General features: G+C 38.0%; 1 protein-coding gene and 1 non-coding gene across 3 annotated transcripts in view; both read left to right on the forward strand.

The window, feature by feature from the left end:
* The window catches only part of SLU7 (SLU7 homolog, splicing factor), a 16,525-nt gene extending 8,338 nt beyond the window's left edge, over nucleotides 1-8,187 (forward strand). For both annotated transcript variants that reach the window (XM_025867102.2, XM_025867103.2), the window contains exons 7-16: nucleotides 766-813; nucleotides 1,007-1,138; nucleotides 1,408-1,505; nucleotides 2,445-2,512; nucleotides 2,647-2,786; nucleotides 3,649-3,810; nucleotides 5,125-5,229; nucleotides 5,387-5,458; nucleotides 5,572-5,688; nucleotides 6,343-8,187. In XM_025867102.2, coding sequence (XP_025722887.2) covers nucleotides 766-813; nucleotides 1,007-1,138; nucleotides 1,408-1,505; nucleotides 2,445-2,512; nucleotides 2,647-2,786; nucleotides 3,649-3,810; nucleotides 5,125-5,229; nucleotides 5,387-5,458; nucleotides 5,572-5,688; nucleotides 6,343-6,522 — 1,122 coding nt within the window. In that variant the 3' untranslated portion in view covers nucleotides 6,523-8,187. The remainder of the gene's footprint in view (nucleotides 1-765; nucleotides 814-1,006; nucleotides 1,139-1,407; nucleotides 1,506-2,444; nucleotides 2,513-2,646; nucleotides 2,787-3,648; nucleotides 3,811-5,124; nucleotides 5,230-5,386; nucleotides 5,459-5,571; nucleotides 5,689-6,342) is intronic.
* Nucleotides 8,188-9,707: 1,520 nt separating this feature from the next.
* On the forward strand, nucleotides 9,708-15,895 carry FAM200C (family with sequence similarity 200 member C). The gene is made up of 2 exons (XR_012377330.1): nucleotides 9,708-10,135; nucleotides 13,493-15,895. It is a non-coding gene; the product is annotated as a family with sequence similarity 200 member C (transcript).
* Nucleotides 15,896-16,707: the final 812 nt, after the last annotated feature.

Raw genomic sequence — 16,707 nt, forward strand, 5'->3', positions numbered from 1 at the left:
ATATATATAGATACATATATATAGATACATATATATAGATACATATATATATGTATATATATATCTCAATCATTGTGTTTGTATAGAGGATAGATATATTTATACTCACTCATATTTCCACATTCCCCCACTCATGCTCTAAGGTACTCTTTTTAACCTTTGAAGCCTTTTAAAGGGACATGATAAAATGCTGACTACTTTGCTATAGGCCTTGTGTGTAGTTAGAGAAAATCCTGACCAATGCCAATGAAAATCCTGACCTCGTCTTTGTGATGAGGATCTCAGACTCTCCTTAAATTACAATATGGTGTCACTTGAGTAGATTCCTTCATTGCCTGAATTTTACAAAAGCTGTTTTGGCTCTAAAGATACTTATTACATGATCCTGGTAAGATTTTCTTTTTAGATTTGATAGAAAATTAATGAGGTTTAGCAAAAATGGTATATGCCTGAAGGTGGTTAACATATAAGAAATGAATATATATTGGGTACATTGGTCATTTTAATGTTCGTCTTACCTTTGTGTGATTATAATCCTAGATCACTGAAAATTCTCTAGAAATTTTCTGGCTTTGTAGACAGTCTGATAAAATTGTTCACAATAATATACTTGTATTCAGAACTTACATGTTGATGACAATGAGAAATAGGATTTGTTCAGTTAGATTTAAATTATATTATTTTACCTATGTATTTAAAGTGTTAAATAATCACTAGATTCAGTGGAGTAAAATTACAAATTCTTTTTCTTCTTGAATGATGCAGAATTCTCCAAAACACCAGTGGGGAGAAGAGGAACCAAACTCTCAGACGGTAATAAATATTTACCCTGTCTGGGTATACATTAAATTTTTCAATTTCTGATGACATAATAATAATAATAATAATAATAATAATAATAGCTTTAAGAAATGTTAAGTGAATAGGAGTTTGGTTACAGGGAAAGCAAGAACTAGATGTTACTCCTTTTTTCTTATAATTTGTTTTTCCTTTCCCCTTCCTTCAGGAAAAAGATCATAATAGTGAAGATGAGGATGAAGATAAATATGCAGATGATATTGACATGCCTGGACAGAACTTTGACTCTAAGAGACGAATTACTGTCCGGAATCTCAGGATTCGAGAAGATATTGCAAAAGTAAGCCTTGCCAACTTAACATACACATTCAAAAAATGTTTGTCTTCCCTCCCCAAATTTTGTCTACTCATCTGGTATCTGGACAGTATATGGGTGATATAGGCCATCATTCCAGAATTAAGTATCATATTGTTTTTTTTCTCTTCATTTATACCTCGGAAATGCATTCACACATGTAATGATCGTGATTAACTCCTCTACTTAATCTGCTGAAATCTTTTTTGACAGAAGTAAACATTAATGCAGCCTTAAAACATTTTCCCTTCTAGTATCTGCGGAATTTAGATCCAAATTCTGCTTACTATGATCCCAAAACTAGAGCAATGAGAGAGAATCCCTATGCCAACGCAGGAAAGAATCCAGATGAGTAAGTATCAAGTTAAATGTATAGATTTCAAGGTGGGGGAGGAGAGTTTTTAATTATAAAACTGAATCTGAGTTAAAATGAACATCATCTGTGGTTGGGTCAGAAAAGAATTAACTTCCCTTAAAGAACAATTTGTTTTTTATTTATTTATTTTTTTTTATTTTTTTTTTAACATTAGTCCAGCTTCATCTTTGATCACATTAATTCAGTAACATGTTATAATTGGAAGATGAAAGAGTAGTGCTTTATTTACATAAACGATAAATGAGCAGTTTCTGAATTGAAGCACATCAGTACACACTGCATTGTCATGTTGACCTCACTGTCATTAAGGTCAGTAAATATATGAATCCTCAGAATACTATCCCATCAAAACCAGAAGCAAATCTCCAAGTCTCCAGGGATGTTTCCATCACTCCTTTATCCTCTAGTCTGAGGCTAGCTGATGAATATGTGACAATGTTAGATAGATGGAATGCAATATTTGAAGTGGAGGGGAAAAAAGACCAGGCTTGGTGATCCACTGGCTGATATCTAGCATATATTGTTGGCTGCAGCTGGGAAGGGGTAGTTAGCATGCTCTTACTCACCAAATGAGTGAACCACAGATGGGAGCTCTCACACGTTTCAACTGAGCATCTTGCTTTGAGGACCAACAATGCAATTTATTGACAACTGGAAACCTGGCACAAAGATGCCATATCTACAGCAGCTCGCTAGAATTGACTCTTTTGCCACCACATTGTGCCTTTCTGCCAGGATATTACAACCCTGAAACTTCCAGAAAGTGGTCGCTTTTCTGTTCAGAGAGTTGCTGCTATTCTTTTCTTCGATCTCCTATTGAGTTTGTAGGTGTTCTGAATGGTTTGATAACTATCTAGCTGAATTCCTGGGATCAGACGAAATTTCACAATTTGTTTTTTAAATTTGCATCTACAGAGTGAGCTATGCAGGGGATAACTTCGTTAGATACACAGGAGATACCATTTCCATGGCTCAGACACAGTGTAAGTGTTTGCTCTATGTCAAGATATTTTATATCCGCTCAAAAGAAATTTGGAGGCATTTTTAAAAGCTTGTTTTCAAGGAGTATGCAATAAATGTGGCCAAGAACTCATTAAGATGTTTTTGATCATTGTAGTGTTTGCTTGGGAAGCCTATGACAAGGGATCTGAAGTACATCTGCAGGCCGATCCTACAAAACTAGAGCTGTTATACAAGTCCTTCAAAGTCAAAAAAGAAGACTTCAAAGAACAGCAGAAAGAGAGCATCTTGGAAAAGGTAATTTTGACCAAAATGCAAAAAAAAAAGAATGCTCATTAAAGAGAAGTGACCAGTTAATGAACATTTGATTTACATTTGGAATACAACACACAGAGTCTCTTTTAATTTATTAGGAATAGTCCTACCCTCCCATCAATTGTATACGTTATCGGTATAGCTGTATCAGGAAGCTTTTGCAGCAGAACAAACCATGGAAAAACTTAGTAGTTTAAAATAAACATTTGTTATTTCTCATGATTTTGTATATCGGCTGGGTCTCCTGGACTGGGCCTGCCCATCTGAAGCTGGATGATCTAGAATGGCCTCATTCTAGTCTCTAGCAGTTAGCAGGTTAATTATCCTAAGAGCCCTCACCTGGAACAGCTCATCTCTGCCCAATGTGGGCTCTCCTGTGGTAGGCTAGTCCAGCATTAGTAGGCATTCTCAGGGTAGCAGACACTAGTAACAAAAAGTATGTCCCAAGGCACAAGTGCTTTTCAGGGCTTTACTTGCATCACATTTGCCAGTTTCCCACAGGCCTGAACAAGTAACATGGCCAGGCCCAGATTCAAAGGATGGAGAAACTGTCTCTTGAGGGGAAGAGTAGCAAAGTCATGTGGCAAATGGGCATGCATACAAGAATGAGAGGAACTGATGGCCATTTTGTAATCTACACACTCAACAGATAAATAGCAACTGGAGACATCTTTTATTTCCCTATAAAAATTTTATGGCTTTTTTTTTTTTACTGTATTTTGTATAACAAAGGCCATAATGAATATTCTTTTAATGTTTCTGATTGGAAATAAACCCATCAATAGAGATTTGAGTGCAAATCTTTGCTGTAAAATATATTTAATAATGTTCAATATTCTTTTAGTATGGTGGCCAAGAACACTTGGATGCCCCTCCAGCTGAATTGCTTTTAGCTCAGACTGAAGATTATGTGGAGTATTCAAGGCATGGGACAGTCATCAAAGGACAGGAGCGGGCTGTCGCCTGCTCTAAATATGAGGAGGACGTGAAGATCCACAATCATACAGTATGTGCTAAACCAGAACCATTTGGTGTCCTTGTTAGCATTTTGCTCTGGGTTATATTTTCTTATTACAACTTCATTAGCAAATCATTGTGCTTGTTTTCTTTTTTTTTTTACATTTTAATTTTGTTTTATGAAATTTTTCCAAAAATACAAAAAATGTGAAAGAATACTATTATGTTCACCCACATACCCACTACCTAGATTAAGAAATTTCTTGCATGTTGCCATATATGCTTTGTCTGGAGCATGTGTTTGTGTATGCATGTGAATATAATATATGTATAAAATTTGTATTTGTATTTTTTTAACTAAACAAAAATCACAGATATTATGATATTTCACCCACAGAAACTGTATCATGTTACTCCTAAAATTAAGGATATTCCCTACCATAACTATATTAACATTGTCACACTTTAAAAAAAAAATTGACATGACTCCTTAATATCATCTAATCTCTAGTTCTTAAACACATTACTAAAGTATACACAAAAATGCCTTTAAATAGGTGGTTTGTTTTTGTTTTGAATCAGAATCCAATCAGAGTTCATTTTGGTGGTTATGTATCTTTTTCTCTATCTCCCCTTTTTCATAATAGCACTCTTAAACAGATCAGGCCAGTTATTTTGTAAACTGTGTCATATTCTGTGATTGACTGATTCCTAGTGATACTATACAATTTATTCCTCTGTCTTCTACATTTCCTATAAACAGGAATTCAGAGCTAAAGACATGATTAGTTATAAGTTCAGTAATTTGACAAGAACATATGTGATGCAGAATTCATGATTCACACTTTTTTATGATGAATTCTGCATCACGTCATAAAACATGTTACTTGCTGTACTCTTGAAGTACTCAAACTACAGTTGTCTAAGTTGGATCAAAAACTGAACTACCTATAGGAGCCAGGCCAATAATTGTATATGAGCGAAGTGAGCCGGGCACATTGTACAAACGAGAGAGCACAAACCCTGTCTAAAAGGGGCATCCACTGGTCAGCAACAGCCAATTCTTGCCAAGTGGGATTGTGGGCCCAGAATTTCCCAGTTGTTCTTAATTTTTGAAGAGAAGTCAGATAATCCTAAATTTTTTTACAGTTTTAGGAATGGAATGTGAGACCATTATAATCTAATGGCTGCTTCTTACACTTGAAGTCAGGTCACCCTTTCCCTGTTAGCTAGCCCTGGAATTCCCATAATTTTCCTCCCAAATTACCTTTTAAAGGGCTGTATTATTTTGTACTCGTCTCAACAGTAAATGAGAGTCCCCAGTTTCAGGTTCCTCTTTTAAGTAACAACTCACTCTCTGCAGCATATCTGGGGATCTTACTGGAAAGAAGGCCGATGGGGATACAAATGCTGTCACTCTTTTTTCAAGTATTCCTACTGCACTGGAGAAGCCGGCAAGGAGATTGCTGTAAGTAATTGTCTTCTAGTTCTTAAACTGTAAAGCAGCCAAAGCTCTTTAAGTCAAAATCTGTAGGAAACATATTGTCTCATGTTTCAAATTTTAACTTTTTCTTCAATGATGGTAACTGTGATACTCAAGTCAAATTACATATATTTTCCCACAGAATTCAGAGGAATGTATTATAAATGATATAACCGGAGAGGAATCTGTGAAAAAACCTCAAACCCTCATGGAGGTAAGTCTATAATCATTTGTCCTGAATTAAGTCCTAGAACGCTGACTTTAAAATTTACGCCAGAGCTTTGTTTTTGCATTAATAACACTGTAGATTTCAATCCTTCCTGTCAGATGCATCAGGAAAAACTAAAAGAAGATAAGAAGAAGAAAAAGAAGAAGAAAAAGAAGCATCGAAAGAGCAGTTCAGATAGTGATGATGAAGAAAAGAAACACGAAAAATTGAAAAAGGTACTTTGTGAGCTCTAAATAGTCAAAGTGATGACAGGATTCTTTATTTGTAGCAACCTTAAGAAATTATCTAGTCCTATCCCCAAGCTCATTTTTTAAAATGAGGAAACAAGCCCCAAGCTTGGGTGATTTGTTTAGGTTACCTTGTATCAGGTCTAGAATGCAAATGGAGATTTTTGTGTGTCTCAGTATTGCCGTCTTCTTGGACTGTTTGATAAATATCACTAACGTACAGAAGAAATGTGTTTTGTAAAGCTGTTATTTTAGAGTTATTGACTGCCCAGAAAGAATTGCCTTTTAGCTCTATAATTTGTAAATTTCAGCAAGTCCTTGGGAAAAGTCAGAATTGTAGTTTCCACCAGAAGCATCAGTTGTGGACTTCTGTTAGTAAAATGAATCTCATTGAATCTTTGTTATTAAGTAAAATTTTTTGAACATTGAAAATGTGGTAGAATGTTTTATGCTACATGAAAATATTGTATCGGCCAAATAGTGATTATAGCTTGTCAGTAGAAGGGCTGATGCTCAAGCTCTTTCAAACGATCTAGGTTTTTGATAGTGATTTATATTCAGTGGGGTCTTTTGGTATTCTACTTTAGAACAGAAGAGATCTGATGTAAAGCTGTGGTACTCATGTTTTCCCTCTCACTGTAGGCACTGAATGCAGAGGAGGCCCGCCTTCTTCATGTCAAGGAGATCATGCAGATTGATGAGAGGAAGCGGCCTTACAATAGCATATATGAAACTCGGGAACCCACTGAAGAGGAAATGGAGGCCTATAGAATGAAACGTCAGAGACCAGATGACCCCATGGCTTCCTTCCTTGGGCAGTAGTAACTAGTTACAGACAGTCACCCAAGGTAGACACAGCTGATACATTCTTTTCAGCTTCTCGCTGATGATTGTAGGTGGAAAAACCCACGACTACTCTTCTTGCTGCCTCCTTTAATAAAGACTCCGGAAGTCTCATAGCAAATTCATTTCTTTACTCACTGAAGAAACAAAGAAGAAAAAGAGGAAGTACATTAAGTGTTTATTAAGATTTTATTTCCAGTTTTATATTAGGTGATGTGGAAAGAGGCCTTGGCTCTCTCCCTAGCAAGAACATCTCCTCAACATTTATAAAGTCTCAAACTTTATTTCCTCAATTCTTATGGCCCTTTATCTAGTGTTAGCACACATTTTAAAGGCATATGAGTTACTCTTTCTCAAAATCACATTTCATTTTTTCAAATTACTAGTAACTATAATCGTAGTTATTTGAGTATCATTTGTTTTTGCGTTCTAAGGTTTCCCTGGTCTAAAGCTAAAAAAAATTACTCTATGTTGGGCGTTGAGTTACTGAAAGGAAATTTGTAGAACATATGAATGACTTTATCCCCCATGTCAATCTGTATAGTAATAATTCTGTTTTCTACTTGGTTATAAAATTTTTATTTTTTTTAAAGATTTTATTTATTTATTTGAGAGAGAGAGAATGAGAGATAGAAAGAACGAAAGGGAAGAGGGTCAGAGGGAGAAGCAGACTCCCCGCCGAGCAGGGAGCCCGATGTGGGACTCGATCCCAGGACTCCAGGATCACGACCCGAGCCGAAGGCAGTCGCCCAACCAACTGAGCCACCCAGGCGCCCTAAAATTTTTATTTTTAAAACATTTCCTTGTACTTTACACCCAGAACTAAATGGATTAGCCTTTGAATGGAAAAATAACTTTTGTCATCTTTGAGTCACTGTTGATTGATCAGTTCTAGGTCTTTTACCATTCTGGACATGAGCCTTTAGACACAGAAACCCTTTCCTCTATCATAGAGAATATGGTTTGTGATACTATTTGTTGTTTTAATTGTGATTGCCTTTATGTAATAATCATGAATATTAAATTTTAAAAGATTGTAGAATATCCATTGTACCTAAGCTTTATAGCAAGCAGGTGTCTTTTTGTAAAAATTGCAGAAAGCAAAACCTGAAGTTGAAGGTTTCTTCAAAGAATTATAAGGATAGCTTATAGGGCTATTAATAACCGACACTGCCATGATCCTCAGGCCTCTCCTAAGAATATTGTGAAGATAATACAGTGAGAGTGGGATCAATGAAAACAGCCTGTTTCAAACACCTGACATAAGTACATTGGCTTTTAACAGCTCACTGGCTTCTAAGCTACCAAAACCCACTAGGATACTGCATTACGTACATTGGCTTTTAACAACTCACTGGCTTCTAAGCTACCAAAACCCACTAGGATACCGCATTACCATCCAAGAAATTGTGCTGCTGAGAGAGTAACAAATTGTCAGGTACTATGGATATAGTATCAAGATTCAGACTCGTACAAAATTAAAACAGCAGTGCAAACAGAGCTCATTCTTACCTATTTCAAGAAAGTCGACTTACGTTTTCATATTCCTACCTTAACATGGAGTGGTTCAACATAAAGTCTGACATTGATGTCTATTTTGTATTTTATTTATCTTTTGTTTAAATAAAGATATATAAGAAAACAGTGGTTTGTAGTAGTATTTCAAATATTTGGCAGAAAAATACTTTATGGGACTGGGAGGGGTTTTGAATTAGAAGATTTCAGGATCTTTAACAAAAAAATGTGTCAACTTTTCTGGTTCTCTGTTCCCTCTTCTGTGAAACCTAATTTACTGATTTTAGGAAGAACTCTGTAATGTCTTATTTCTGCTTCATTTTGGAAAACAAAGATAACACCTGGAACACTGTTCATTATGTGAACTTTGATTTTTTTTTAAAGATTTTTTTATTTAAGAGAGAGAACGAGATAGCATGAGAGGGGAGAGGGTCAGAGGGAGAAGCAGACTCCCCACTGAGCAGGGAGCCTGATGCGGAACTCGATCCTGGACTCCAGGATCATGACCTGAGCCGAAGGCAGTCGCTTAACCAACTGAGCCACCCAGGGTGCCTGTGAACTTTGATTTTATTATCTCAATAATAGCTGCCTTTTGAGTGCTGAAACCATGTACTGTAATTTTTGTATGTTATCTCTGCAAAAGAACTTTATAAGGTAATGGATAATACCCCTATTTTACAATAAGCATATGGGCTTAACAAGTCCATGTAGCTTGCTCAAGTCCTGAGAGTTAAAAGTGTTAGGGCCAGGACATAAAGCCAAGTATCTTTGACTCTTAAAGCCTACTCCTTTCTCCAGTATTGAAGACCCTGCTTTCTGGACTAGGAAGACTGGTCTTTTGCAATTTCTTCTTTTGACAGAAACCTTAAGCAGGCCTGTCTACCAGGTTCACCCTCAACACCTGAAAATGATGCATCTGTACCGTTCTTTGATTCTACTCCTTTCCCCAACCTTGTGGGATGCTTCTAACAAGACTGACTATACAAAAATGAATAAATCGTTCTTTCATTAAGTTTGTAACAATTCTGTTACTAAATACCCCCCACACAGGAAGGAGGTCTATGCTTGAGTTTCTAGTTTCTACTTTGGGATTTTTCCTCTAAAATCTCTCCAATATGGGTTTGTAACTTTAAGATCATGTTAAAACGAATTTTAAATAAAATTGAAACTTCTCTAAAATGAGTGATTCTGAGGAAATTCGTCCACACGCTCTAATTTATGGAAAGAAATAATCTGCATAGATAATCTGGAAAAAGAGGCCATGAAGACGCAAGCTCTAGAAGCTCGTCTCCACTGTGAGTATCTTCATGGAGTTTACAGCCTGTCGCATTTGCCTCAATGTTTAACTTGGGAATACAATGAGCTTCCTTCTCTTTACTCCTTGATCACACATAGAAAATGCTAATTATTAGGGTGTTACAAAATTTGTTTCGGTGCTCTGAAGAACTATGTGGACTTTACCATACTTTCCATTCCTTGGATTCTACGATTCATCCTTTCCGGCAGACACAAAAGAAACCTCCCCGCTCCACGTACTCAATTAAAAAAAAAAATTTTTTTTTTTTTTGGAGAGGGCCAACGCGCATGCTCCTTACTCGAGCCTGCAGAGGCCTCAGCTGGTGGCTAATGCGCCTGCGTGCGGGGAGAGCCCGTCTGCGGGCGGGAAGCCACACGGAGAACCCGGATGGAACCTCGGCGCGGCTGGGGTGGAGGTCGCGGCGGAAGCTTCTGTTTCCCTGCGCCCCGCAGGTTCCTGCTCGGGGACCGGACCTGAGGAGCCGCCGCCCTGACTTGTTCCGGCGCCTAGTGGCTGGACTCCAGCCCGAGCGGAGAGCGACCTGGAGCCGGAGACGGGCGACTGAAAGAAGCCCGAGCATCCCTTGGGCCTGCGCCCAGGCTCGGAGACGGGCGGGTGGAGACCGAGCGGAGCCCTTCCTCGCCGCCGGCGCCCGTAGCTCGCCCGAGCTGCTTCCCGAACGCGCCGTCTTTAATTATACACCAACAGGTCCTACCAGTTACGAGCTGCATGTTCTTTACATGCATGCTTCATAATTAAAGCTCCCAACAGCCCTCTAAGGTAGGTACTATTGTCATCCCCACTTGAGGAATCGAGGCTTGGAAGGGACCCAGCCTCCAGGTGACAAAGCCAGGAGCCCAGGCATGTGCCCCTGGAGCGTTTGCTCAGCCACTATTTCCGTCCCTTTTCTCCTGGCTGTTGCCTTTAATTGCAAAGCGTACTAAGGAAATCCCGTCCCCCAGACACCCGCACCTCCCTTGGACTGGAAGAGGCAGTGGCGAGATAGAAGTTGAATTGTGTTTGGTTTGGAGTTTTAGGTTTACAACTGCACTTGGGTGTTGTCACTGCTGAAATACATATTTTAGCATTTCCCAAAGATTTCTGTTATGTGAATGTTCACTTTTAACTGGCTTTTCATCAGTGATACTTTTTCCTATCTACCCCTATACCTCATAAACTTGCAAAAACATTTTACTTTGTTTTATCACTCTGCATCTTAAGATAGCTCTCAAAGGAATCATTCTAAAAACGAATTCTGTTTATCTTAATAAGGTCATGCCTTTTGTTTATTTTACTGTTTACTATGGAAGATTCCCCCACATAATATAAAAATAGTGAGAATGGTGTAATGTAGCATACCCATCATTCAGCTTCATTAACAACTCAAGGCCCATCTTAGGTCTTCTAAGATGGTCTTCTACCCCACTGTGTGCGTGCGTGTGTATGCTGAAGTACAGCATGTCAGAGGAAATCCCAGATGTCTTATCATTTCACTTGTAAACAACTAAGTCTGTATCTCTAATAAATGAGTACTTTTTCCCACACAAACATACCATTATCACATCTGTTTAACAATAATTTCCTTCTTTTTCTTTGTTTTCCTCCCCATTTTATAAGCAGGCTCCACACCCAGCATGGAGCCCAACGTGGGGCTCAAGCTCATAGCCCTGAGATCAAGAGCTGAGCTGAGATCAAGAGTCGGATGCTTAACTGACTGAGCCACCCAGGTGCCCCAGTGAACAGTAATTTTCTAGTATGATGATGCTTTTTTAATGTTTACATATCTTAGGATATTGTGATTACTAAATACCACAGAAGAGCAAGTGAAAATTGTGAGGTTCTAAAACACAAGAAAGCCTCTTGGGCAGTAAATGCCTCTTTGAGAATCTTGAAAATTCTTGCTACCTATTCTCCCATTTTGAGGGGGATGAGGAGGACTACTGCAAATGAATTTTTCCAAAAAACCTTTTGTTCAAAACAGGCAAATTTTCAATCAAAACATACTTGAGTAGCATAGTCAAGGTGGATTGGAACGGACTCTTAACTGGTCCTGTAATAATTTCTAATGAGACTGAAGCAAAGCTTTTTCATTCACTCCCCCTGCTCCCCAAAACATACCTGGTAAATATACATAAGAGAATATAGAAAGATAAGCATTTTTTATGCCAGTGTCATAATTTTACTATCAATTAGGAGAGGTTCTAAACACATTTGGCCCTATTGTCATCACTTGACTAAAGAAAGCTTAAGATCAACTTTTAAACTTCAAATCATCTTTATTGATGGGTAGATACCTTCCAGTTTTTAACTGACTCGTAACAAACAGGCATATGGCTTGTCAACTTATTAGCTTACATAGAAGTTCATTTTATAGCTAATTGTGGCAGAGCCACTAGAAAGTTAGTGTTTTAAGTTAATATTCTTGCCTTACTTATTGTGAGATTTTTTTTTTATGGCCAAAGTGGGCATTTGGATTTAAATGTGTCCCTGTTATTTCCGCCACATTCTGTAGTATAGAACTTTAGAAACTTAGGGGATCCCTTGTTTATCTGGGAGATAGAACTGTTTTTGAAGGTATATTTGAGCCTACCTGTGGGTTATACCTTTGCTCATTGCTAAGGAGGAAGAAGAAGAAAAGGCATGACTTTCTAGGTCCCTCAACTTTCTTAGGAGGTTGTAATCAACTCAGAAACTTAAATGCCTATTAAAGCATTTAGACTATTTATTTACCAACCTAGCATATCAGCAACCTAGTGGTTGGCCTGAAGGATATGTTTTCATTCCTCTAAATCTGATACACACTAGGACATGTATTAGAATCACCTGGACAAGATTTAGAGTCTTTTTTTTTTTTTTTTTAAGTAATCTCAGTGCCCAGCATGGGGCTCAAACTCACCACCCCAAGATCAGGAGTCCCATGCTCTACCAAATAAGCCAGCCAGATGCCCCAAGATTTAGAGTCTTTTGTCCCCCTTCTGGAGAAGACGATTTATTAGTTCTAAGGGAGGGAGATGTATAATTTCAAAGGGGTTCCTAATGATTGTGATGAGCATCTCTTATTAAAGATTACTGTTCCGGTTACCATTCATAAGAATTATCCAAAATGCCTATGTAGAATATAGATTCTGAGCCCCTAGTACAGAGCTAGGGAATCAGAATCTCTGGGAGTTGGGACCATGAATCTACATTTTAGCAAAAGATTTCACTGATTCCTCCATTTGCTAACCTAGGAACCATTACCTTCTAATCCCTGTCCTCAGATTAAAACAAATCTTAATTTGGGGAATACTGCTTTTCATTCCATTGTTTCAGCTTCTTGACTGCTTTTACTGAGGGGTAGTTATATGAAAAAGCATCATGAAATTTCTACTGTAACTAAGGGTGTTCTTCTATGAGAGAGATTTTTCTCAAGTCTCAGTAACAAAAATAGTTGTATTTCTCCTGAACAACTTGTTTTGCTTTTCTGTATGGACAATACGAATCATGGACTGGTAGTGTGTTACACTTTAGCTGCAAGGAAGCTCTGAGCCAAATTTGTATCCTACTTCTGTGTCAAAGGCGACTTAATCAGACCCATTTGAAATCCTCTGCTTACATTGGAGTCAGAGCCAGTCAAGGATCAAAGAGTATTACAGACCTATTTAATCCTTAACTATGAGAAAGAACTAGTCACTATGTCAAAATATGTCCTTAGAGTATTTAATGAATTATGCCCTTCTCTATTCACTTGCTCATAACTGCCTGTGTGTGTACAGCCCTGGCGGAGAATGAAAGGAGGGGGAGGGGGTGGTAGTGAGAGGCCCTTTTAGGGGATACAAAATGTACCAGATTTGTTTGGAACATACATCATTGAAAACAAATGAAGCCATAACTTCAGTTCACCAATAGAGGATTTATGTGTATTCACAACCACATAAGTCCAAATCTCCCATATGTAGCTTACTGGTAAGTTGTTTATCCCCGAGCATTAGCTGTGAGTTGATAGCTTTAAGTTGGACTATTATGCTGTCATGGTTTACTTTGAACTGAAATGTTACAGGATATTTCTTTACATGTACAAATGGCATGTGATGTGGCTTTGTTTTAATTCGGTTAGCCAGTGATTTTTAATATGTGGGTTATATTTTACTCCCAAAGCAAAATTCTGCAGCATCTCTGGAATACTACCTGAGAATTTTGGGGTGCCATGTCGAAGAAACGCAAATGGGATGATGACTATGTTCGTTACTGGTTCACCTGTACAACAGAGGTTGATGGAACTCAGCGCCCACAGTGTGTATTGTGTAACTCGATATTTTCAAATGCTGACCTCAGACCATCAAAATTGTCTGACCATTTTAACAGACAGCATGGTGGTGTAGGTGGGCATGATCTCAGTAGCCTGAAGCATATGCCAGCACCATCTGATCAGAGTGAAACCTTGAAAACATTTGGAGTTGCATCTCACGAGGATGCCTTATTACAAGCATCTTATCAGTTTGCATATTTATGTGCCAAGGAGAAGAATCCTCATACAATAGCTGAAAAATTAGTAAAACCTTGTGCATTGGAAATAGCACAAATAGTTTTGGGACCAGATGCACAAAAGAAGCTTCAGCAGGTACCCTTATCAGATGATGTGATCCATTCTAGAATTGATGAAATGAGCCAGGATATCTTACAGCAAGTTCTAGAGGACATCAAAGCCAGTCCTCTGAAAGTGGGTATTCAGCTTGCTGAGACAACGGACATGGGTGACTGCAGTCAGCTAATGGCATTTGTACGATACATAAAAGAAAGAGAGATCATAGAAGAATTTCTATTCTGTGAACCACTGCAGTTAACAATGAAAGGAAAAGATGTGTTCAATCTCTTCAGAGACTTCTTTTTGAAGCATAAGATAGCGCTTGATGTATGTGGCTCTGTTTGTACTGACGGTGCCTCTTCTATGCTAGCAGAAAATTCAGAATTTGTTGCCTGTGTGAAAAAAGAGGCACCTCACATCGTGATCACACATTGTTTGTTGAATCCTCATGACCTTGTCACAAAGACCTTGCCTACAAAACTGAGAGATGCTCTGTTTACTGTGGTGAGGGTAATAAATTTCATCAAAGGACGCGCTCCAAATCATCGCCTCTTTCAGGCTTTTTTTGAAGAAATTGGAGTCGAGTATAGTGTCCTCCTTTTCCATACTGAAATGAGGTGGCTTTCCCGAGGTCAAATACTTACCCATATTTTTGAAATGTATGAAGAAATAAATCAGTTTCTTCACCACCAAAGCAGTAACTTAGTTGATGGCTTTGAAAATAAAGAGTTTAAAGTTCACTTAGCATACCTTGCAGATTTATTCAAACACCTGAATGAACTTAGTGCATCTATGCAAAGGACTGGGATGAACACAGTGTCAGCTAGAGAAAAGTTATCTGCTTTTGTTAGGAAGTTTCCATTTTGGCTAAAGCGAATTGAGAAAAGAAATTTTACCAACTTTCCTCTTCTTGAAGAAATCATTGTTTCAGATAATGAAGCACCAAGCATTGCAGCTGAAATAACACTGCACCTGCAACAGCTGAGCAACTTCTTCCATGGATATTTTTCTGTTGGAGATCTTGCTGAGGCAAGTAAATGGATACTGGATCCATTTCTTTTTAATCTGGATTTTGTCGATGATGGTTATTTGATGAAAACTGATCTTGCTGAATTACGAGCTAGTGGCCAAATCCTAATGGAATTTGAGACAATGAAGCTTGAGGATTTCTGGTGTGCTCAATTCACAGTGTTTCCAAGCCTGGCAAAGACAGCTCTAGAAATCCTTATACCATTTGCAACTACATACCTTTGTGAGTTGGGATTTTCATCACTTTTACATTTTAAAACAAAGTCCAGAAGCTGCTTTAATATGAGTGATGACATTCGTGTGGCTATTTCAAAAAAAGTTCCTCGTTTCTCAGACATCATTGAACAAAAGCTACAGCTACAGCAGAAGTCACTGTGAGCTGGTACATTTTTAATATATTCTTAATTTTATTGTAAAATTAAGCTATAATTGTGTCTCTTTTATATTTATGGCATACCAAATCCCAAGAAAAAGTTTAGCATGTGTAACTTTTAATTTTCACAGTTTTGAGAATAAGAACACAGGCAGCAGAAAAGATTAAATAACACCTAGTGGATACATAGAATTCTTCTAAGTATCTGTTGAAGCTGTTGATGTGATACATAAAAAGACACACAAGCACTAGAATATCCGCCTAAGTGGTACAATAGGCTAGGAATGGATCCCAGAGAAGAGAGAAGGTCTCCCAGAACATGTGTCTTCATGTTAAAAGTAAAAGTTGAAGGACAAAATGACAGACTGAGTCCCCGCGTCTCTGTGAGTGTTGTCAATGGTTAGGCTAATGCAATCAGAAAAGGATTATGAAATGTTATAGTTGGAAAAGGGATGGTTCTAGTTTATATAAGATTTACTTTTAAATGTATTCTTTGGAGTTAGTCTTACAATGTCCATTCCTCTAGCTCCCATGCTCTAAATACCATGACATTAATAAATGTCCTAATATCCTATTAGTCACTCTTTGTCTTTTTTTTTAATTACAGCAGGACTCCAAGTCATTGAGGCTGCTAAAAAGAGGATCCGAGAGCCTCACCATAGAGATTCTGATTTAGCAGATCTGGCATAAGCTCAGGGGCCTTCATTCTTTTTTTTTTTTTTAAGATTTTATGTATTTATTTGACAGACAGCGAGAGAGGGAACACAAGCAAGGGGAGTGTGAGAGGGAGAAGCAGGCTTCCTGCTGAGCAGGGAGCCCGAGGTGGGGATCATGACCCCAAGACCCGGGGATCATGACCTGAGCCAAAGGCAGACGCTTAACGACTGAGCCACCCAGGCACCCTAAGGGCCTTCATTCTTAACCAGCTTCCAGATGGTTCTGATGGATTCTTTGGGCCCCCGGTCTCATCTTATTTTCCCTTTACCCCAATTTTCCCACTTATTTTACATCTTAAGCTATGTGTATTTACCTAACATAGTTCAAAACTTTTGAATGGACCAGAATATAAGTAAGAAATAAATTGACATGAAGTCACTGTGGTAAATCAGGGCCGTCAAAAAATTTCCTGTGGGAATTTAAATTATGTTTTCTGGATAATAATTTGGTAAAATAGTTTTAAATTTTAATAAATTTACATTTTTATTTCAAAACCTAAATATCTTATCAAAGTGGTATGCTAAAAAATGAGTCCTATAATAAAAAGCCACAGTCCCTTTCCTGCCCAATTACTTTTTTTTTTAAAGATTTTATTTATTTATTTGAGAGAGCAAGAATGAGAGACAGAGAGCATGAGAGGGGGGAGGGTCAGAGGGAGAAGCAGACTCC

Source organism: Callorhinus ursinus, unplaced genomic scaffold (genome assembly GCF_003265705.2).
Source record: "Callorhinus ursinus isolate GAN/ISIS: 27379988/994484 unplaced genomic scaffold, GSC_fseal_2.0 scaffold3, whole genome shotgun sequence".
NCBI classification, from domain to species: domain Eukaryota; kingdom Metazoa; phylum Chordata; class Mammalia; order Carnivora; family Otariidae; genus Callorhinus; species Callorhinus ursinus.